The sequence below is a fragment of the Astyanax mexicanus genome, chromosome 17, assembly GCF_023375975.1.
Source record: "Astyanax mexicanus isolate ESR-SI-001 chromosome 17, AstMex3_surface, whole genome shotgun sequence".
NCBI classification, from domain to species: domain Eukaryota; kingdom Metazoa; phylum Chordata; class Actinopteri; order Characiformes; family Acestrorhamphidae; genus Astyanax; species Astyanax mexicanus.
The window spans coordinates 11,940,883-11,962,996 of record NC_064424.1 but is presented as its reverse complement, the minus strand read 5'-3'; the positions used below and the strand labels follow the sequence as shown (position 1 = coordinate 11,962,996).

General features: G+C 38.9%; 1 protein-coding gene across 7 annotated transcripts in view; it reads right to left on the bottom strand.

The window, feature by feature from the left end:
• nrxn2a (neurexin 2a) overlaps window positions 1-22,114 on the bottom strand; it is a 696,697-nt gene that overhangs the window by 515,224 nt on the left and 159,359 nt on the right. For 6 of the 7 annotated variants that reach the window (XM_049466698.1, XM_049466699.1, XM_049466697.1 and 3 more), the window contains exons 4-5: window positions 12,871-12,900; window positions 12,515-12,553 (exon numbers count right to left, since the gene is read on the bottom strand). The exons of the other annotated variant lie outside the window; for it this stretch is intronic. In XM_049466698.1, the coding sequence (XP_049322655.1) occupies window positions 12,515-12,553; window positions 12,871-12,900 (69 nt within the window). The remainder of the gene's footprint in view (window positions 1-12,514; window positions 12,554-12,870; window positions 12,901-22,114) is intronic. 7 annotated transcript variants of the gene reach the window in all.

Below are 22,114 nucleotides of genomic sequence, written 5' to 3'. Positions count from 1 at the left end.
CCTGGTGCAAAAATTTAAGCAGTTCTTCCTCTTGATTATATTCCAGAGGTTTTCAATTTGGTAAAATCAAAGAAACTCATTATTTTATGTGCTGTATATAGCTTATTCACATCTGTGGTAGGTGAGCTGCTCTGTGTGGTAGGTAAAGAAAGTTGCTAGATTTGTCGCTTTTTTTTTTTTTTAATTCAAGTCACTTCTGTTTAACAGGATAAGGTAATTAAGAGTTACCAGCCTCAGAAACTGCAAGTTAACAGCTCCTGAGATATGAGCACCTAAATGCCTCTTCACAGAGTATTTTGGTTTGTTTAACACCTTTTTTCATTTTACTACACGATTCCTTATGTGTTCCTTCATAGTGTGGATGACTTCAGTATTCATTTACTATTTTGTAGTTAGCTTTACATACAGTATATTGGCTGAAGTTTTTACTCTCCTATAGTTGGGGCATTAATAAAAGTGATAGGGGGGGTACTAATGAGTGGGTGGGGTAATTGGCCTACCAAATGGGGAGAAAATTAGACAAAATAAGATACTAAAAAACTCAATAAACGGATTTCCAAGCACTTTTTTTTAATTACCCAGATGCACTGATTGTACAGGAGTTCTGTTGCTGTGCATATAGAGCAGGTAAACTATTGTTTACCTGTACAAGTAATTGCAGGCATCTTTCAGAGTGCTTCACACTTTCCCACTCTCGCTAATGGCGGTAGCCTTATGAAAAACTCGAGAGCATTACCTCAGCTGGAGCCATTGGGAATACTAAAAGAGTTGGCCCTTTATGAAGCCCTAGTTGGCAGCAATAGGCTAAGTGCACGGCGCAATTGAACAGCGTTTCAGAGCTGGCAGTTCTGTAATTTGCTATCTGAGGCAGACATATCATTTAATGATTTGTTAGATGTCTGCTGTGCTGTAAACACTGGTGTCGGGGTTAGCCACCGAGAGCAGCCAAACACAATGAGGACGACCCGAGTTCAACATTAGCCTGTCATGCTTTAATTGCAATGTTATGTTATGGTGAGAGCAAAAGGCAGAGGCAGTCTGACAATGCTGAAGAGTGCAGGACTTTGATATACACACAAAAAAGTCTTGTTTTTCTTTCTTTTTTATGAAAAAGAAAAGAAATAACCTCTGATATATATAAATATATAAAAAAAGCAATAGCGCTTCTCTGGATCTACAGCCTTTATAAGTGGATCTAGACAGAAGCTTCAGCTAAATAAATAAACGAATGTAAATGTAAGTAAAAAAAAAATAAAATAAAAAAGTCCACCGCCTGACATTAATACGATTACTATGACGTAAATGGTCTTGGCATCACTGCATGCCACAGGCTTCAGAAAGATGAGAGATTTTCCAAATTACTGACATTTAGCTGTACAGGCTGAGAAAGCACTTCATGACCAAAGGGGCTAGCTTTACATTTCAATGTAGGGGGGCTTGCTATGGAATAATCCCCTAACGCAGCGGCGGCAGCAGCATCGCATGACTGAGCAGCAGCGCATGCATTCCCCTCATCACATTCAATTAAGTAACCGAGGAACAAATTTATCATGATTATCATTTGCTTGCTGATTATCAGTCTTCTCTTTGCGCTTCAGCTGAGTGCAAATTCAGGGCAGGGAAGAATCAATTTTGATGAAAAACACACAGTTAACCCCTTAAATGCAAAGGCGTATCACTTCCCGAGGCGCATCAATCAGGATAATATTAAAGAGATGCGTTAAAAATTACGCAATTTCAATATATTATAAAAGAAATATTTAATATTCAGCGAGTTTGCCCATAGACAACTGGACAATGTAGTCAAAAATAATGAAGTCTAGTAGCTAGTATAGGTAAGTTAAGTTTAGGCTCATGTTGAAGTTTAGGCTTGTGTTGAAGTGTAGGTTAGGTTTAGGCTCATGTTGTAGTGCAAGTTACGTTTAGGCTCATGTTGGAGTGTAGGTTAGGTTTAGGCTCATGTTGTAGTGCAAGTTACGTTTAGGCTCATGTTGGAGTGTAGGTTACGTTTAGGCTCATGTTGAAGTTTAAGCTCATGTTGGAGTGTAGGTTAAGTTTAGGCTCCTGTTGAAGAGTAGGTTAGGTTTAGGCTCATGCTGAAGTGTAGGTTAAATTTAGGCTCATGTTGGAATGTAGGCTCATGTTGGAATGTAAGTTAGGTTTAGGCTCATGTTGAAGTGTAGGTTAAGTTTAGGCTCATGTTCAAGTTTAGGCTCATGTTAAAGTGTAGGCTCATGTTGTTGTTTAGGCTCATGCTGAAGTGTAGGTTAAATTTAGGCTCATGTTGGAGTGTAGGCTCATGTTGGAATGTAGGTTAAGTTTAGGCTCATGTTGAAGTGTAGGTTAAGTTTAGGCTCACGTTCAAGTATAGGTTAAGTTTAGGCTCCTGTTTAGGCTCATGATAAAGGTAGGGCTCATGTTAAAGTGTAGGTTAGGTTTAGATTTAGGTTAAAGTGTAGGTTGAGTTTTGGTTGAGGTACAGATTACGTTTAGGCTCATGTTGAGATATAGGTTAAATTTAGGCTCACGTTGAAGTTTAGGCTCATGTTGAAGTTTAGGCTCATGTTGAAGTGTAGGTTAAGTTTAGATTTAGGTTGAACTGTAGGTTTAGTTTAGGTTGAGGTACAGATTATGTTTAGGATCAAGTTGAGGTGTAGGTTTAGTTTAGGTTGAGGTACAGATTATGTTTAGGATCAAGTTAGAAGTGTAGGTTAGGTTTACGCTCATGTTGAAGTGTAGGTTAAGTTAAGGCTCACATTGAAGTTCAGGCTCATGTTGAAGAGTAGGTTAAGTTAAGGCTCATGTTGAAGTGTAGGTTAGGTTTAGGCTCATGTTGAAGTGTAGGTTAGGTTTAGGCTCATGCTGAAGTGTAGGTTAAGTTCAGGCTCATGTTGAAGTGTAGGTTAACTTAAGGCTCATGTTGAAGTGTAGGTTAAGTTAAGGCTCATGTTGAAGTGTAGGTTAAGTTGAGGCTCATGTTGAAGTGTAGGTTAAGTTAAGGCTCACATTGAATTTCAGGCTCATGTTGAAGTGTAGGTTAAGTTGAGGCTCATGTTGAAGTGTAGGTTAAGTTAAGGCTCACATTGAATTTCAGGCTCATGTTGAAGTGTAGGTTAAGTTAAGGCTCATGTTGAAGTGTAGGTTAAGTTCAGGCTCATGTTGAAGTGTAGGTTAGGTTTAGGCTCATGTTGAAGTGTAGGTTAGGTTTAGGCTCATGTTGAAGTGTAGGTTAAGTTAAGGCTCATGTTGAAGTTCAGGCTCATGTTGAAGTGTAGGTTAAGTTGAGGCTCATGTTGAAGTGTAGGTTAAGTTAAGGCTCACATTGAATTTCAGGCTCATGTTGAAGTGTAGGTTAAGTTGAGGCTCATGTTGAAGTGTAGGTTAAGTTAAGGCTCACATTGAATTTCAGGCTCATGTTGAAGTGTAGGTTAAGTTAAGGCTCATGTTGAAGTGTAGGTTAAGTTCAGGCTCATGTTGAAGTGTAGGTTAGGTTTAGGCTCATGCTGAAGTGTAGGTTAGGTTTAGGCTCATGTTGAAGTGTAGGTTAAGTTAAGGCTCATGTTGAAGTTCAGGCTCATGTTGAAGTGTAGGTTAAGTTAAGGCTCATGTTGAAGTGTAGGTTAATTTAAGGCTCACATTGAATTTCAGGCTCATGTTGAAGTGTAGGTTAAGTTAAGGCTCATGTTGAAGTGTAGGTTAGGTTTAGGCTCATGCTGAAGTGTAGGTTAGGTTTAGGCTCATGTTGAAGTGTAGGTTAAGTTAAGGCTCATGTTGAAGTTCAGGCTCATGTTGAAGTGTAGGTTAAGTTAAGGCTCATGTTGAAGTGTAGGTTAGGTTTAGGCTCATGTTGAAGTGTAGGTTAGGTTTAGGCTCATGTTGAAGTGTGAGTTAAGTTGAGGCTCATATTGAAGTTCAGGCTCATGTTGAAGAGTAGGTTAGGTTTAGGGTCATGCTGAAGTGTATGTTAGGTTTAGGCTCATGTTGAAGTGTAGGTTAGGTTTAGGCTCATGTTGAAGTGTGAGTTAAGTTCAGGCTCATGTTGAAGTTCAGGCTCATGTTGAAGAGTAGGTTAGGTTTAGGCTCATGCTGAAGTGTAGGTTAGGTTTAGGCTCATGTTGAAGTGTAGGTTAAGTTGAGGCTCATAGTGAAGTTCAGGCTCATGTTGAAATGTAGGTTAGGTTTAGGCCCATGTTAAAGTGTAGGTTAAGTTAAGGCTCGTGTTGAAGTTCAGGCTCATGTTGAATAGTAGGTTAAATTAAGGCTCATGTTGAAGTGTAGTTTACGTTAAGGCTCATGTTGAAGTGTAGGTTAAGTTAAGGCTCATGTTGAAGTGTAGGTTAGGTTTAGGCTCATGTTGAAGTGTAGGTTAGGTTTAGGCTCATGTTGAAGTGTAGGTAAAGTTAAGGCTCATGCTGAAGTGTAGGTTAAGTTCAGGCTCATGTTGAAGTGTAGGTTAAGTTAAGGCTCATGTTGAAGTGTAGGTTAAGTTAAGGCTCATGTTGAAGTGTAGGTTAAGTTGAGGCTCATGTTGAAGTGTAGGTTAAGTTAAGGCTCACATTGAATTTCAGGCTCATGTTGAAGTGTAGGTTAAGTTGAGGCTCATGTTGAAGTGTAGGTTAATTTAAGGTTCACATTGAATTTCAGGCTCATGTTGAAGTGTAGGTTAAGTTAAGGATCATGTTGAAGTGTAGGTTAAGTTCAGGCTCATGTTGAAGTGTAGGTTAGGTTTAGGCTCATGCTGAAGTGTAGGTTAGGTTTAGGCTCATGTTGAAGTGTAGGTTAAGTTAAGGCTCATGTTGAAGTTCAGGCTCATGTTGAAGTGTAGGTTAAGTTAAGGCTCATGTTGAAGTGTAGGTTAGGTTAAGGCTCATGTTGAAGTTCAGGCTCATGTTGAAGTGTAGGTTAAGTTAAGGCTCATGTTGAAGTGTAGGTTAAGTTAAGGCTCATGTTGAAGTTCAGGCTCATGTTGAAGTGTAGGTTAAGTTAAGGCTCGTGTTGAAGTGTAGGTTAGGTTTAGGCTCATGTTGAAGTGTAGGTTAGGTTTAGGCTCATGTTGAAGTGTGAGTTAAGTTGAGGCTCATATTGAAGTTCAGGCTCATGTTGAAGAGTAGGTTAGGTTCAGGCTCATGCTGAAGTGTAGGTTAGGTTTAAGCTCATGTTGAAGTGTAGGTTAGGTTTAGGCTCATGTTGAAGTGTGAGTTAAGTTGAGGCTCATATTGAAGTTCAGGCTCATGTTGAAGAGTAGGTTAGGTTTAGGCTCATGCTGAAGTGTATGTTAGGTTTAGGCTCATGTTGAAGTGTAGGTTAAGTTGAGGCTCATATTGAAGTTCAGGCTCATGTTGAAATGTAGGTTAGGTTTAGGCTCATGTTAAAGTGTAGGTTAAGTTAAGGCTTGTGTTGAAGTTCAGGCTCATGTTGAATAGTAGGTTAAATTAAGGCTCATGTTGAAGTGTAGGTTACGTTAAGGCTCATGTTGAAGTGTAGGTTAGGTTTAGGCTCATGTTGAAGTGTAGGTTAGGTTTAGGCTCATGTTGAAGTGTAGGTTAGGTTTAGGCTCATGTTGAAGTGTAGGTTAAGTTAAAGCTCATGTTGAAGTGTAGGTTAGGTTTAGGCTCATGTTGAAGTGTAGGTTAGGTTTAGGCTCATGTTGAAGTGTAGGTTAAGTTAAAGCTCATGTTGAAGTGTAGGTTAGGTTTAGGCTCATGTTGAAGTGTAGGTTAGGTTTAGGCTCATGTTGAAGTGTAGGTTAGGTTTAGGCTCATGTTGAAGTGTAGGTTAGGTTTAGGCTCATGTTGAAGTGTAGGTTAGGTTAAGGGTCACATTGAAGTGTAGGTTACGTTCAGGCTCATGTTGAAGTGTAGGTTAGGTTTAGGCTCATGTTAAAGTGTAGGTTAAGTTAAGGCTCGTGTTGAAGTTCAGGCTCATGTTGAATAGTAGGTTAAATTAAGGCTCATGTTGAAGTGTAGGTTACGTTAAGGCTCATGTTGAAGTGTAGGTTAGGTTTAGGCTCATGTTGAAGTGTGAGTTAAGTTGAGGCTCATATTGAAGTTCAGGCTCATGTTGAAGAGTAGGTTAGGTTTAGGCTCATGCTGAAGTGTAGGTTAGGTTTAGGCTCATGTTGAAGTGTAGGTTAAGTTGAGGCTCATATTGAAGTTCAGGCTCATGTTGAAATGTAGGTTAGGTTTAGGCTCATGTTAAAGTGTAGGTTAAGTTAAGGCTCATGTTGAAGTTCAGGCTCATGTTGAATAGTAGGTTAGGTTTAGGCTCATGTTAAAGTGTAGGTTAAGTTAAGGCTCGTGTTGAAGTTCAGGCTCATGTTGAATAGTAGGTTAAATTAAGGCTCATGTTGAAGTGTAGGTTACGTTAAGGCTCATGTTGAAGTGTAGGTTAGGTTTAGGCTCATGTTGAAGTGTAGGTTAGGTTTAGGCTCATGTTGAAGTTCAGGCTCATGTTGAAGAGTAGGTTAGGTTTAGGCTCATGCTGAAGTGTAGGTTAGGTTTAGGCTCATGTTGAAGTGTAGGTTAAGTTGAGGCTCATATTGAAGTTCAGGCTCATGTTGAAATGTAGGTTAGGTTTAGGCTCATGTTAAAGTGTAGGTTAAGTTAAGGCTCGTGTTGAAGTTCAGGCTCATGTTGAATAGTAGGTTAAATTAAGGCTCATGTTGAAGTGTAGGTTACGTTAAGGCTCATGTTGAAGTGTAGGTTAGGTTTAGGCTCATGTTGAAGTGTAGGTTAGGTTTAGGCTCATGTTGAAGTGTAGGTTAGGTTTAGGCTCATGTTGAAGTGTAGGTTAAGTTAAAGCTCATGTTGAAGTGTAGGTTAGGTTTAGGCTCATGTTGAAGTGTAGGTTAGGTTTAGGCTCATGTTGAAGTGTAGGTTAAGTTAAAGCTCATGTTGAAGTGTAGGTTAGGTTTAGGCTCATGTTGAAGTGTAGGTTAGGTTTAGGCTCATGTTGAAGTGTAGGTTAGGTTTAGGCTCATGTTGAAGTGTAGGTTAAGTTAAAGCTCATGTTGAAGTGTAGGTTAGGTTTAGGCTCATGTTGAAGTGTAGGTTAGGTTTAGGCTCATGTTGAAGTGTAGGTTAAGTTAAAGCTCATGTTGAAGTGTAGGTTAGGTTTAGGCTCATGTTGAAGTGTAGGTTAGGTTTAGGCTCATGTTGAAGTGTAGGTTAGGTTTAGGCTCATGTTGAAGTGTAGGTTAGGTTTAGGCTCATGTTGAAGTGTAGGTTAGGTTTAGGCTCATGTTGAAGTGTAGGTTAGGTTTAGGCTCATGTTGAAGTGTAGGTTAGGTTTAGGCTCATGTTGAAGTGTAGGTTAGGTTTAGGCTCATGTTGAAGTGTAGGTTAGGTTAAGGGTCACATTGAAGTGTAGGTTACGTTCAGGCTCATGTTGAAGTGTAGGTTAGGTTTAGGCTCATGTTGAAGTGTAGGTTAAGTTAAGGCTCACATTAAAGTTCAGGCTCATGTTGAAGTGTAGGTTAAGTTAAGGCTCACATTAAAGTTCAGGCTCATGTTGAAGTGGAATTTAAGTTTGGATTTAGCTTGATGTAAAGGTTAAATTGACAGTAAGGCTGAAGGTTATTAATGTCAATTTTAGCATCAGGCTGAGGTGTAGGTTAGGTTTAGTTTTAGGTTGAAGTATAGATTAACTTTAGGATCTTTAGGACTGAGGAATAGGTGTTTGGGTTTAGGGTTAAATTGAGGGGTAAGGCTCAGGTTAGATATAAATAAACCGCTTGCTTTTTAAACGCTCTCTGCTGGAAAGGTTTCATTTCTGCTCGTCTGGGTTGCGTCAGTAATTGGGGCATATTCACGAGGGTTGACCTATATTTAGTAGATATAGTAAAAAAATAATAATAATAATAAAAAATATAAAAAAGCTGTTTTAGTCAGAGCATGTGTGTGGTGTGTGTGCTTTTCTCTTGAGATCAGGCTGTTTTTATTCCTAAGCTTAAACTTATTTCTAACCTTTATCAACCCCTCTAGATTAGTGTTTATCTTAAAACATCAATTATTTATCTAAATCTACTCGTCTGTGGCGGTTTGATTGGTGTTCAGGGAACGTTGTCCTGGGAAAGGTCATCGTTCTTTTTTTTTCCTTTTTTTTTTCTTTACTTTCTTTTTTTGGGTGTTTTTGAACGAGCTCCAAATCCTGACACTGCAGCAATATATTGGAAAAACGGCACCTGAAAAATCCTTCCATTTTTTTTTTTCACTCAAAGAAAGGCGAAGGAACAGGTAAAAAAAATAAATAAATAAATAAAAAAATAAGCCTGTGTTTCTCTCAGACTGATCAATCTAGCAGCTTTTGATCTGGCAGCACAGCCAGGGGCCAGGCTGAGAAAAATGAGCCGGTCCCTTCAGCGGTCTAAAGTGGCTCCAGCCTGCATTCGTTTCCCTTTCTCTTTGTCTTCAGCAACAGCACAAGACAGACATGGTGTTTTCTGCTCTAAAGCCTGGCAGCACCGCCGGCATGCAGAGAAAGTCGCTCTCGCGCCGGAGCTTGATGTGATTTTTCATGGTAGTAATTTGAAAAAAAAAAAAGTGTTTCTGTCGTCTTTTCTTTTTGTCTTTTCCACCGATTTAAAGCATTTTCATGCGACGTCCATCCCTACGGTGATTAACACAACCGATCACCAATCAGATCGAAGCCTGGCTTCTTCTGCAATAATTAACACTGCCTTCCAAAACTCCATTCTCCAAAAATTGATGCCTATATCTCCCCGGCCATCGCCCACCGTGTCTTTCCCTCAGCTGAACGCGGACCCCGGCACCCTGCCATTTACTTTTAAACAGCCTGATCAATGTCTAAAGGTAAGTAGAAAAGAACAGACCTGCTTCAAGGTCACTTCCCTCCAGGCACTTTCTCCCCAACGTCGCCTGATGTAATCCAAACCTTTCCATCTAAAGGTTTTATATCAAAAAATACAAATGAGCTTTTTTTCATTTAAAAAATCACTTTTTCAGGGCTACCTGCTGCTTTACATTAATTCCGAGTTATAGAGATGGAGAAAAATATAAATTCAGTTCAATCAGTTCACGTCTGTCTGTAGCATTTTTGATATAAGCTTAATAAACCACATATTGCACTCATATCCAGCTCATGAATTTCAAACGTTTCAAATGTTTGATATGTAATGTATACTTAGGCCTGGACAATATTTCAATATCGGTATTTATCGCGATAAGAAACGTTTCAATAACAGTGATATCATTTTTGTGGCATATCGATATGTATAATTTACAGAATCTATCACAGACAGCCTGCGTTCTTTTAGCGGTGTTAGTTCACTGCAGAGCTGAACACAATCAGCCTCCGTAGCCGGGCTACATCAGTGTGTAATGACATAATCATACAGGCACGTAGAAAGCTAGGCTAGGCTAGGCTCCGCATCGCATCTAAAATAAAGACTTAAATTAAAACAGTCAGACAGTAGTGTACAGATTTGGAATAATAAAATGCATGATCAGCTTGGTTGTAAGGATTTCTAATCTTAATCTTGCTGAGTATAAAAGAGCGTTTTTACACCTGTAGTTGTGAAAGTTTCTATGGTCTGGATCAGTTGACGAGTTTATGATGTTTATTTGGAGCATTTCTCCCTCTGTTTGGTTTGGTTTCACACAGGCACAAACCTAAACGCACCAAAATGCGCACCAATAAACAATGCAAGCTCAATGTCTCCTCTGATTGGCCAGAGCTGTCTGGCGTGGGAACAAGAAAGTGAGTATAGCTGCATATTTGTTAATGCGCTTTTAAAAACAGGCACTTTCTCTCCATTGTTGCCTGATGTAATCCAAACCTTTCCATCTAAAGGTTGTATGTCAAATAATACAAATAAGCTTTTTTTACCATCGACAAAAAAAAAAAAAAACACTTTTTCAGGGCTACCTGCTGCTTTACATCAACACTGAATCAATCCCGAGTTATAGAGACGGAGACAAATATAAATTCAGTTCAATCAGTTCACGCCTGTCTATAGCACTTTTGATATAAGCTTAATGAACCACATATTGAGCTCATATCCAGCTCATGAATTTCAAAATGTTTGTAATGTTTCAAATGTTTCAAATGTTTGATATGTTTTAGATGACACTGAAAATCAAAAGCACCCAAAAATCTATGTACGCTGACGTCCTGTTGAATTTTGCATGATTATGCATGAAAAAATATACTTTATGTACTGATTATACTTCGACCTATCTGAAAAAATATAAGCATTAAATCAGATTAATCATAACAAAATTCTGTGATTTACTGCGATTCACTGATTTACTGTGATTCAATTAATATTGGTGGTGTCAATAAAAAAAATACTAGTATATACTTGTATGTATGTTTGAGGGGAGATAAAGCCCTGGATGTGGGGCGCTAGAATAAAGAATGCATGATAAATTGGAATTGGAATAGAGATTTTTTTTTTTTTTTTTTGTTACTTTATTATAAACATCTCCACTTAGTTGTAAGGATTTTTGAATTTAAGCTTAATTTACTGAGTATAAAAGAGCGTTTTCACACCTGTAGTTGGTTTCTATGGTCCGGATCAGTTGATGAGTTTATGATGTTTATTTGGAGCCTTTCTCCCTCTGTTTGGTTTGGTTTCACACAGGCATTAAACCTAAACGCACCAAAATGCACACCAATAAACTACGTGAGCAAAAAAAGTCTCCTCTGATTGGTCAGAGCCGTCTGAAGCGGGAGCAAGAAAGTCAATATAGCTGCAACTTTGTTCGCAAATCTATTAAATGGAGTGTCGCAGCTGTGAGCAGTGAACACTGCACAAACTGCACTCTTAGTGTGTAAACAGCATGGAGCAGCACCAGAGACAGTGTTTGTTTATAGCAGTATATTATCTGGCTAATATAACAGATTAAACAACACCTTTTGAGCAGTTTAGTTCAATTAAAAAGAAGTATATTTGATAGCTTGGTAAGATTGAGACCATATGATTAAAATATTTTAACCATAAAAAAAAAATATATAGAGATATTTCTCTTAATATATTTAGATGTCTTCTTTAAAAGGTCTCATTTCATGTTTTATATATATATATATATATATATATATATATATATATATATATATATATATATTGTGGTGGTCTTTAGTATGAATTAATAGTTCTGTTTTAGGTCGGTGGTGGAGGAGTGGGCAGGAAAAAGCAACAGTATTTCTTCAGTTAATCATGAATATTCAAGACATGCAAATGTCCCGCCTTTGATAGGTTAACAGCACTATGAACCCCCCTTGATGGCTCTGCAGTGGCTGGTCGCAAGTCAAGCTGGGCAAGGCCATGAATGCTAATTTACGGGTTGACGTCAGTTTTTGTGGGCAGCTCCTGACTCCCAGTCACCGACTGGGTCAGCTATCTTGTGTGCCAAATATTTGTCAGGTGTCTGCGTCTCGTCTGTGATCAGTTAGCAACGGCTACGCGACTGAGCGAGCGCCAAGTGATCCTCGATTTGTATTTGAACGGAGCTTTTGTCTGCGATCAACGAAAAACTGTCGGTGACTGAAACATCTGGGCTAAAGATTTTGACACAGCCTTAGCAAGTTTTCAGTCATCTTCGCATCTTCACTGATTGGACTGATTAGGTCAATGACTCAAACCAGACCTTATATTTTAAGTATTTTGATACATTTTGACGTAAGGACATCATTTATATAATTTCTATGCAACAAGCTAAAGCTCAAAAGCTCATCAGACTACATACTATACATGTCACAATTTGATATTTTTGATATTTTTTAAGTCTGTGGCATATCTAAACACATCGTTTATCATCGAAATGAAGGTACACACCCATGTATGAGCTTTATGAGCTTTATAAGCCAGTCATTACTAATTACGCAATTATGAAACCCAGTTTATCTGGCGTAGGTCCGTAATCACTCGATGTACATAATGAAGATTGACAAGTCAGTTAGCGGCTCTCGAATCAAGGCGCGTTCGGTTATTGCTTTGGACAGGAAGCGTGATCAATCCAAATTCGTTAAATAAACGCGGCGCGCTCAAGTGCTTTCGATGCCTTTTTCTTACGGAAAGTCTTGGGGAAAACAGAATTGTGCTTTTGGATGATTGTGCAGTGTTACATCAGCTAATGCACAAGAAAAATAAGAGATTTTGAAGCCTGTGAGAGAAAAAAAAGCACACACACAAAAAAAGAGCATGGTACAACATGGTTCAACTCTTAATGATGACAATATATATATATTTTTTTGCATTTTTTTTGCATTCCCATTTGAAGAGAGAAAAAAAAAGTAAAAACAAAAAAGAAGAACAAAACAAAACACACATTTCAATAAATCACACTGCATTGGAGTTTGAAAACCTTTGTTTGTGTCATGTGTACTGTTAAATCTAATTGATCTAATCTAATCAGATTAAAATTAGATATCGTCGGAAAGCCAAACAACTAGAATGACGGCAGAGGCTTTGCTCTGGTCATTCTCTGGGCAGCGTGAGACTGCCCCACAGCAGGACCAAACCAGCATGAGAGGGAGATCATAAGAGCGTTACCTGCAGCTGCAGTGGCCATCAGTGGAGCAGGTCCTGGGGCTGGGCCAGTGGACAGGACAGGGGTGGGACGCACATGAAGGACACACAAACAGCAGAGAATGAGAGGACACCGAACCAACGGGACAGGGAGGGCCGGGGGGGGGAGAGGGGGGCGAAGGGGGGAGGGGACGGGGGGAAGACAAGGCGAAAAAGCAAAACAGGTGACTCAATTTTTTTATTTTTATTATTTTTTTTTTTTTATTTTAGCCTTTTCTTGAGGGAAGGAATGGGAGCGAAAAAGAGAGAGGGGGGACGGAGCGGGATAAACGAAAAAAGAGGAGGGAGAGGAAGGGGAAGGGTGGGGGGGGGGCCCATACCTTGGCTCTTTAACTTCAGGTGCGCCAGACCTTGAGGGAAAGAACAGAAAAAAGGAAGAAAAAGGAAAAAAGAGGGTCATAAAAAAGGCACGGGAGTAAAAAACAAAAGGCATTGTCACAAGGTTTGACTGCAGTTTGTGACAGACATCCCGAGGCAAACATGGATGCCGAATCAAAAAACAGAACGAAAAAAAAATAAAGAGGAGGGAGGTAAAGAAAACAAACACACACTTCATCAGGGATAGAGGAGTAAAGAAGAGAGGTGTTGGGGAGAGGTGGGAAAGAGGGGGTTGTGGTGAGGGGGGGAAAAAAAAAAAGCATTTTAACCGGCCCAAGCACCCGAGGGCACTTGCACGCGTAAATGCTTTTTTTTCCTAATGGAGCACATATTTAGTGTTTGGCAGACAGCATTCCTTCTTCGTTCATACGTTTTTATGCTATAGCAGTGGCAACCGTAAATATTGCATTGAAGCATTTAAAAAAAGCCACAGTCTCATAAAAGGAAAGAAAAAGAATTAAAAAAAAAGCAGAGATCCAAAAAAAAAGAAGAAAAAAAAGAAAAACAGAGGCAGAGGCAGAGGGAATGTCTCGTAAAAAGCAGAGATGAATTCCCCCTGCCCCACCCGTTCCACGTCACACGCCTGGTCGCAGGACACGCCGGGTAACCTGCCCAGACGAACAGGAGCTTCTCTTCTCTTCTCTCCAACACAAACACACAAACACAAAAGCTCGACACAACCATCAATTACCCAGGAAAAAAAAAAAAAGAAAATAAATAAATAAATAAATAAAATAAAAGAGCGCAAGCCATTATCCAGCAGTTTGCATTCTGTAATCATAGTGCGGCTGATGTTTCCTGGGATTAATATGACATTGAGCAGGACACAAACGCTACAAATACTCCAAACAAAACCGACACAAGCACAGGAGCTGTAAGACCATCCTAATCCATACATGGCGGCCACCAGCACCAGCACCAGCACCAGGAGGTCAGTGTTTAAAAAGAAGGAGCTACAATAATACAAACTCCCAATGGACAGCTAGCTTAGTTGTTCATTAATGTTAATAAATATTAAAAACAGCACTGAACTAAGTGGAGGATTAGTGTTACTGTTCATACACAACAGTACAGAAAAGCAAGACAAAAGCAAATAAGCAGTAAACAGCAGTAAACAGCAGTGAATAGCAGTCTGAAACCAACACTGAAATCAACAGCCTTCTCGCTTAATCCTAATCTAATCTCCCATCAGAAACCTCAGAAGCGAAGAACTCAAAGAACTCGTCTTCATTTTCATCTCCTTGTTCCACCAGCTGTACCCGTATCAACCCGGTGCAGAGACCCTCTCTGATACTCCCTGTGTTTTTCCCCCTCAAAACCAGGAGATCTTATTAAACTCTGAGCCTTCTGTTCTAAACTCATAAGCCCCTCGACAGCCTGACGGATACAAGAAAAAGAAAAATAATAAAACAAAAAAACAAAAATCACTGCAGACAGTATAAAACCAAGATATTTTGTGTCTTGTTTTGTTTGCTCAACTGCTCAACGTTTTATTTACGAACATAAAACTATTTCCTGCATTTCAGGCCTGCAACACATTCCATAGTAAAAAAAACAGTAGCATTTTGAAGGCTAGTAAAGAAGTAAATGGTAAATAAATGGAATAATAAAGTGATTTTATAAACAGGTAATCTCAAAAGGTGATTGTGTTCATTATCTCATACAAAATTTAATTGAATTTATGTTGAATATGGTTCATATTGCATTGTTTTGTTGCCGCCGGATGCCTCAATTTCCTTTGGAGTAAATGAAGTATCTATCTATCTATCTATCTATCTATCTATCTATCTATCTATCTATCTATCTATCTATCTATCTAGCTAGCTAGCTAGCTATCAAGCTATCTAGCTAGCTATGAAAGACTTTGAGGAGTCTTTGAGGAGCAAAGATGGGTAGAGTCTGAGGATCTCCAGTTTGCACTAAATGCATTAAAACATTACTAAAAATGTTTAAAACAATGTTTCTTAAAGATAGATTGGAAGGCATCTGCATATCTGTACTGATACACTGCAAGTACATAAGTACATAACTAATGGAACTACATGGGCAAGAAATTACTTTAGCATTACTTTGCCAAAAATCACTACAATACAGAATTCAATTCACTTTAAATCTTAATGTTATAGTGGCGAGAAAAAGTATTTGCCTCCTACAGATTTCTTTTGTTTTCGCTTTTTTTGTCATACTGATATTTTTCTGATTATCAAACTAACTTTAATATCAGACAAAGATAACCTGAGTAAATATAAAAATCACTTTTTAAATGATTGTTTTATTTATTAAAGGAAAAAAAAAAACAATCCAAACCATTCTAGCCCTGTATGAAAAAGTGTTTGTTCCTTAGCCTAATAACTTTACTGTGCCACTCTAGGTGGCAACAACTGCAATCAAGTACCAATAGCTTTACTAATAACTGGCTCTGAGTCTTTCACATCTCTGTGGAGGAATTTTGGTCCAATCTTCTTTACAGAATTGTTTTAATTCAGACACATTGGAGGGTTTTTGAGCACAAACTGCCTGTTTAAGATTATCCACAGCATCTCAATCAGACTGTGAGAAGGCCACTCCAAAACCTTCACTTGGTTTAAGCTATTTAGAGGTGGACTTGTTTGTGTGTTTTGGATCATTGTCCTGCTGCAGAACCCAAGTACGTCTGAGCTTGAGGTAATGTACAGTTGTGGTCAAAAGTTTACATACACTTGTAAAAAAACATAATGTTATGGCTGTCTTGAGTTTTCAATAAGTTCTACAACTCTTATTTTTCTGTGATAGAGTGATCGGAACACATACATGTTTGTCACAAAAAACAGTCATAAAATTTGGTTCTTTCATAAATTTATTATGGGTCTGCTGAAAATGTCACCAAATCTGCTGGGTCAAAAATATACATACAGCAACATTAGTATTTGGTTACATGTCCCTTGGCCATTTTCACGGCAACTAGGCGCTTTTGGTAGCCATCCACAAGCTCCTGGCAAGCTTCAGGTCGAATGTTTGACCACTCTTCTTGACAGAATTGGTGCAGTTCAGCTAAATGTGATGGTTTTCTTGCATGAACCCGTTTCTTTAGCACTGTCCACATGTTCTCAATGGGGTTTAAGTCAGGACTTTGGGAAGGCCATTCTAAAACCTTAATTCTAGCCTGGTTTAGCCATTCCTTTACCACTTTTGATGTGTGTTTTGGGTCATTGTCTTGTTGGAACACCCAACTGCGCCCAAGACCCAACCTTCGGGCTGATGGTTTTAAGTTTTCCTGCAGAATTTGGAGGTAATCCTCCTTCTTCATTATCCCATTTACTTTCTGCAAAGAACCAGTTCCACTGGCAGCAAAACATCCCCAGAGCATAATACTACCACCACCATGCTTGACAGTAGGCATGGTGTTCCTGGGATTAAAGGCCTCACCTTTTCTCCTCCAAACATATTGCTGGGTGTTGTGGCCAAACAGCTCAATTTTTGTTTCGTCTGACCAGAGAACTTTCCTCCAGAAGGTTTTATCTTTGTCCATGTGATCAGCAGCAAACTTCAGCCGAGTCTTAAGGTGCCTTTTCTGGAGCAAGGGCTTCTTTCTTGCACGGCAGCCTCTCAGTCCATGGCGATGTAAAACACGCTTGACTGTGGAGACTGACACCTGTGTTCCATCAGCTTCCAAATCCTTGCAGACCTGCTTCTTGGTGATTCTTGGTTGACTCTTGACCATCCTGACCAATCTCCTCTCGGCAGCATGTGATAGCTTGCGTTTTCTTCCTGATCGTGGCAGTGACACAACTGTTCCATGCACTTTATACTTGCGTATAATTGTCTGCACAGTTGCTCTTGGGACCTGTAGCTGCTTTGAAATGGCTCCAAGTGACTTCCCTGACTTGTTCAAGTCAATAATTCGCTTTTTCAGATCCACACTGAGTTCCTTTGACTTTCCCATTGTAGCTTTTGTAGCTGAGTCTAATCACTGGGTCAAATGAGCCCTATTTAAATGGGCTCATGAGAAGTCAACAGCTGTAGTCAATCAGAATCACTTACAAGAAGTGAAGAGGCCATGACATGAAGCTAATTTGATTGACACAACTCGCAACAAAATTGACTAATTTTGTTGCTGTATGTATATTTTTGACCCAGCAGATTTGGTGACATTTTCAGCAGACCCATAATAAATTTATGAAAGAACCAAATTTTATGACTGTTTTTTGTGACAAACATGTATGTGTTCCGATCACTCTATCACAGAAAAATAAGAGTTGTAGAACTTATTGAAAACTCAAGACAGCCATAACATTATGTTTTTTTTACAAGTGTATGTAAACTTTTGACCACAACTGTACAGACATTCACCTTCAGGATTTTCTGGTAAACAGCAGAATTCCTGCTTCCATCTATTGGAACAGCAAGTTGTCCAGGCCCTGAAGCAGCAAAGCAGCCCCAGACCATCACTCTACCACCACCATGTTTTACGTCAGATGTAACAGGACACACACCTTCCAAAAAGTTCTACGTTTGTCACATCAGTGCAAGAATATTTGGACATCAAGATGTTTTTTTGGCAAATGTGAGAAGGGCCATTGTGTTGTTTTTGGTCAGTAGTGGTTTTTGCCTTGGAACTCTCAAATGGAGACCATTTTTCACCCAGTCTCTTTCTTATTATTGAATCATTAACACTGACCTTAACTGAGGCGAGTGAGACCTTATTCTTTAAATATTGTTCTGGGATCTTTTGTGACCTCCTGGATGAGTTGTTCATGCCCTTTTGGAATAATTCCGGTCGGCTGGTCACTCCAGTGTTCCATGTTTTCTCCATTTGTAAATATTAGCTCCTTTTCCTGACTGACAAATGTCAACAAATGACTTTCTCATCTGTTTTTGAATTGTTTTCAGATTGGGGTATATTGTGTTGCTTTTTGAGATATTTTAGCTGAAACAATTTCACAAAGGGCTAGATTGGTTAGTTTCTTTTTCCCTTGTTAATGTAAGTATGACAAAAATGTAAAAACAAAAGAAGTCTGTCAGGAGGCAAATATTTTTTCACGCCACTTTAATTCTTTAAAACTTTACTGTGAAAAACGCAGTACAACCTTTAAACCTTAAAAATATACTGGAAGAATGGGGCGAAATAACACCTGAAACATCCTGTTCCTAGACGTCTTTCAAGTGCTGTGAGAAAGAATGCAACATTTTAAAATGTTGGAAAATGCTTTAAATGCGACCCATCTTTTTCTGAATGTGCTGCAGCTCTTGATTTCATACTAAATTGTATATACAGCTCTGTAAAAAAATAAGAGACCTCTTAAAAATTACATTTTAATTTGATTTTTACCAAATTAAAAACCTTTGAAATATAATCAAGAGGAAGATGGATGATCACAAGCCATCAAACCAAGCTGAACTGCTTGAATTTTTGCACCAGGAGCAAAGGCATAAAGTTATCCAAAAGCAGCGTGTAAGACTGGTGGAGGAGGAGAACATGCCAAGATGCATGAAAAAAAAACTGTGACTAAAAACCAGGGTTATTCCACCAAATATGAATTTCTTAACTATTAAAACTTACTTGTAAAATATGAACTTGTTTTTTCTTTGCATTATTTAAGCTCTGAAAGCTCTGCATCTTTTTTTTGTTTGTTATTTCAGCCATTTCTCATTTTCTGCAAATAAATGCTTTAAATGGCAATATGGGACAAATGTTGTCTGTAGTTTAAAGAATAAAACATTTTTATTATACTAATATAAACATTTTACTCATAAACATATAACTATAAATAGCAAAATCAGAGAAACTGATTCAGAAACTGAAGTGGTCTCTTAATTTATTTTTTATTTTTTTCCCAGAGCTGTATTAATAAAGGAAATTAAGCTGACCATCATTTTTTGGGTTTATACTGCCTGCAATTAAATCAAATAAATGATTTAATTCACATTTTCTTCTGTTTTCTGATTTGGAGTTGTATCCGTGGAGACACAATGACTTTTAAAGGGGAGACTTCCGAATAAAAACAACACTTAACTCACATGTATGTTGTCATTTATCAAATCCATCAAATGTGGCCTACTGCTGCGCTAAACAGCACTTTACAAAGCTCTCTGAGGTCTTTCCTTTCCTTTAGACTGCAGGTTTTCCATTGGCTGGAGATGACTGATATACAGTATATATATATATATATATATATATATATATATATATATTTTTTTTTTTTAGAGACACAGTTTGAATGAACGAGTCTCTCTCTGGATGCCCTTGTGGCAGCATAATGAGCTAGCTGAGGCTGAGGTCTAGCATTTCTCTACCTTCCACAGAACATGATTGCTCGCAGTAATCACACACCATCCAGATCCCGTCCCATTAACCCAACCGTGTGGTGAGTCATAATGCACTGGAGACAACATTAAATTGAAAAGAGGATCGTCTCCAGATTCCACCAGCCAGCCCCAGCTTCCTCACAGCCACCAGGCATAGAATAATATATATATATATATATATATATATATATATATATATATATATATATATATATATATATATAAAATAGAAACAAATAAAAAATGCCATATTTTGAGTGACTGGCTTGGATGCGAGCTCTGGAGGAGTGTGTGATTACGGCGCGTCGCTGTTCTCTTTCTTCCTGCACAGTGCTGGTCGAGATAATTCCTCGTAAAACAAAATAACTGAGGTCCCATCAGCCGCAACGCCACTTCCTTTCTCCCGCAAATAAAGCTCGCTGTTAGAGCGATAACCCAGCTGAAGAACAGATAATGGTGAAAGGTTGTAGTGTACCCAATTCCATTAAAATAACAAACGAAGGCCTGTTGGAAGACTGTTGGAGAGCTGAAGGGCCTTTTAGAGATTAGCCCACCGTTTTTTTTTTACTTTTAAAAAGTGAGAAAATAAAGGAATAGGCCTCTATATACAGTTAGAGTTACAGAGTTAGAGCTGTTAAGTAACAGCAGCTTCAAAATCTTTAGAATAGATGAAAATCTCAGCTTCGCACATGCAGACATATTTCACAGGCTTCTCTAAGAAAGAGTTTATATCTGCAAATAAAGTTTGCACCATTTGAAGTAGCCTAAATGTGTTTTAACACTGTGTAGAGATTTTTTTATTTTTGTTTTACATAATTTATGGGATTCTCTCACTTTCAGAGATGTTAAAAGGGGTTCTTTACTTATGTATAACACTATATTCAGAGGTGGTTCTCATGCACTTGTTTAAAGGAACCTCTCAAAGCCAGTCTGTAGCCTGACTTATTTTATGTATTTCGTGTTTCCCAAAAAAAAAAAAAAAAAAATCTAAGCCTCCACCCAACTTCGCATCACCACGTCCCTATTGGCTAAGACTTCATATCAGAGGAGCAGCCACAGAACAGCACATGCGATCGCTCACGGATTGAAAAGCAACACTCCTTGTTAACAAACATTTAAACGACGGCCAGCATAGCGGAAAAGGTTGCGGAGCCGCTCTACTGTGAAATGGAGGCATTTACTCCGCTATGTTTACAACCGTATTTTTTGCTCAACAGCCTTAACTAAAAGGAAACAAGCACACAGCCAGAAATAATCATTAAATATTAATTGAACCCGGTCTCATACTTCAGCCCCGTTTTAATAGCACGCTGCGTTCCACTAAAGAATCCAACGTTAGCCTCCTTTCATTCACGACCACTGACCAACCACTTTCGGTCTTAGCTATTGATCTAGCGAGCGGCCTGAATTTATTAAGACCTCCACATAATCGAGAAAAAAAAAAAAAAACTGCACGCTTTCACTCTCTTTTTGAACAAAATAATAACAGTATTTATTATATAGAATAAAACAGAATGTGAACACTGTTCAGGTTTCACACCATTCAGTCCCAGGTCCATACAGCTCATATACTGTAGAAAACAGAGCAGCACATAGAACCTTTTAAAAATGTTTAATTTGTGTTTTTTTTGTGATGCCATGAAAATACTGATTACAATACTGATTTTACAGAAATCCTATTTTAATCATTCCACCAGTCACATAAATAAATATAAGGTTATAAAAGTTGTAAGGTTATAAAAGGAGTGTTTCAGCTTTGACTGCATCTGTTTTTTTTGAATGAGGCACACAGACATTGGATATGATAGGAATAGGATGGGATTGAAAGAAAAAGACAGAATAGGGATAGGATAGGGAAGGGATGTGATGGGAAGGGATGGGAAGGGAAGAGAAGGGATGGGAAAGGATGGAAAGGAAAGGGATGGGAAGGGAAGAGAAGGGATGGGACGAGATGGAAAGAAAAGGGATGGGAAGGGAAGGGATGGGATGGGAAAGAAAAAGACAGAATAGGGATAGGATAGGAAAGAGATGGGAAGGGAAGGGATGGGAAAGGAAGGAAAGGGATGGGAAGGGAAGAGAAGGGATGGGAAGGGATGGGGAGGGAAGGGATGGGAAGGGAAGGGAAGTGAATGGATGGGAAGGGAAGGAATGGGAAAGGATGGGATGTGAAGGAATGGGAAGGAATGGGATGGGATGTAATGGGAAGTGATAGGAAGGGATGGGAAGGTAAGGGATGGGATGGGTAGGCTAGGATAGGAATAAGATAGGAATAGGGCTAGGGATAAGATAGGATTGGGAAAAGATAAGATAGGATGGGAATAGAATAGGAAAGGATAGGGTGGGAATAGGATAGGATGGGAATAGGATGGGATGAGATGGGATGGGAAAGGAAAAGACAGAATAGGGATAGGATAGGGAAGGGAAGGGAAGGGATGGGATGGGAAGGGAAGAGAAGGAAAGGGAAGGGATGTGAAGGGATGGGAAGTGAAGGGATGGGAAGGGAGGCTAGGATAGGAATAAGATAGGAATAGGGCTAGGGATAAGATAGGATAGGATAGGATATGATTGGGAAAAGGATAGGATAGGGAAAGGATAGGATATGTAATTACATAGGAGACAAAAAAGTGTTTGGACTTCCCCTGACATAAAAACCCAATCCAGGTGGAAAAAAACCACTTTGTTTCTGATCCTTTTAGGCTGTTCTGTAAACTCAATGAAGGCAGTCTGAGACACTTGTTCTGGGGGAAGAAAAAGGTGTGGTGGAGTCCACCCCTACGCAAAAATTTGACCAAATGGAGGACATTTTTGCCTTCATTTCTATATAGAAATGTAACAAACATTGGAACAAACATGGTAAAAATCCTAGTTGTTCTACAGTGTAAATGTGGGCTCTGTAAAATA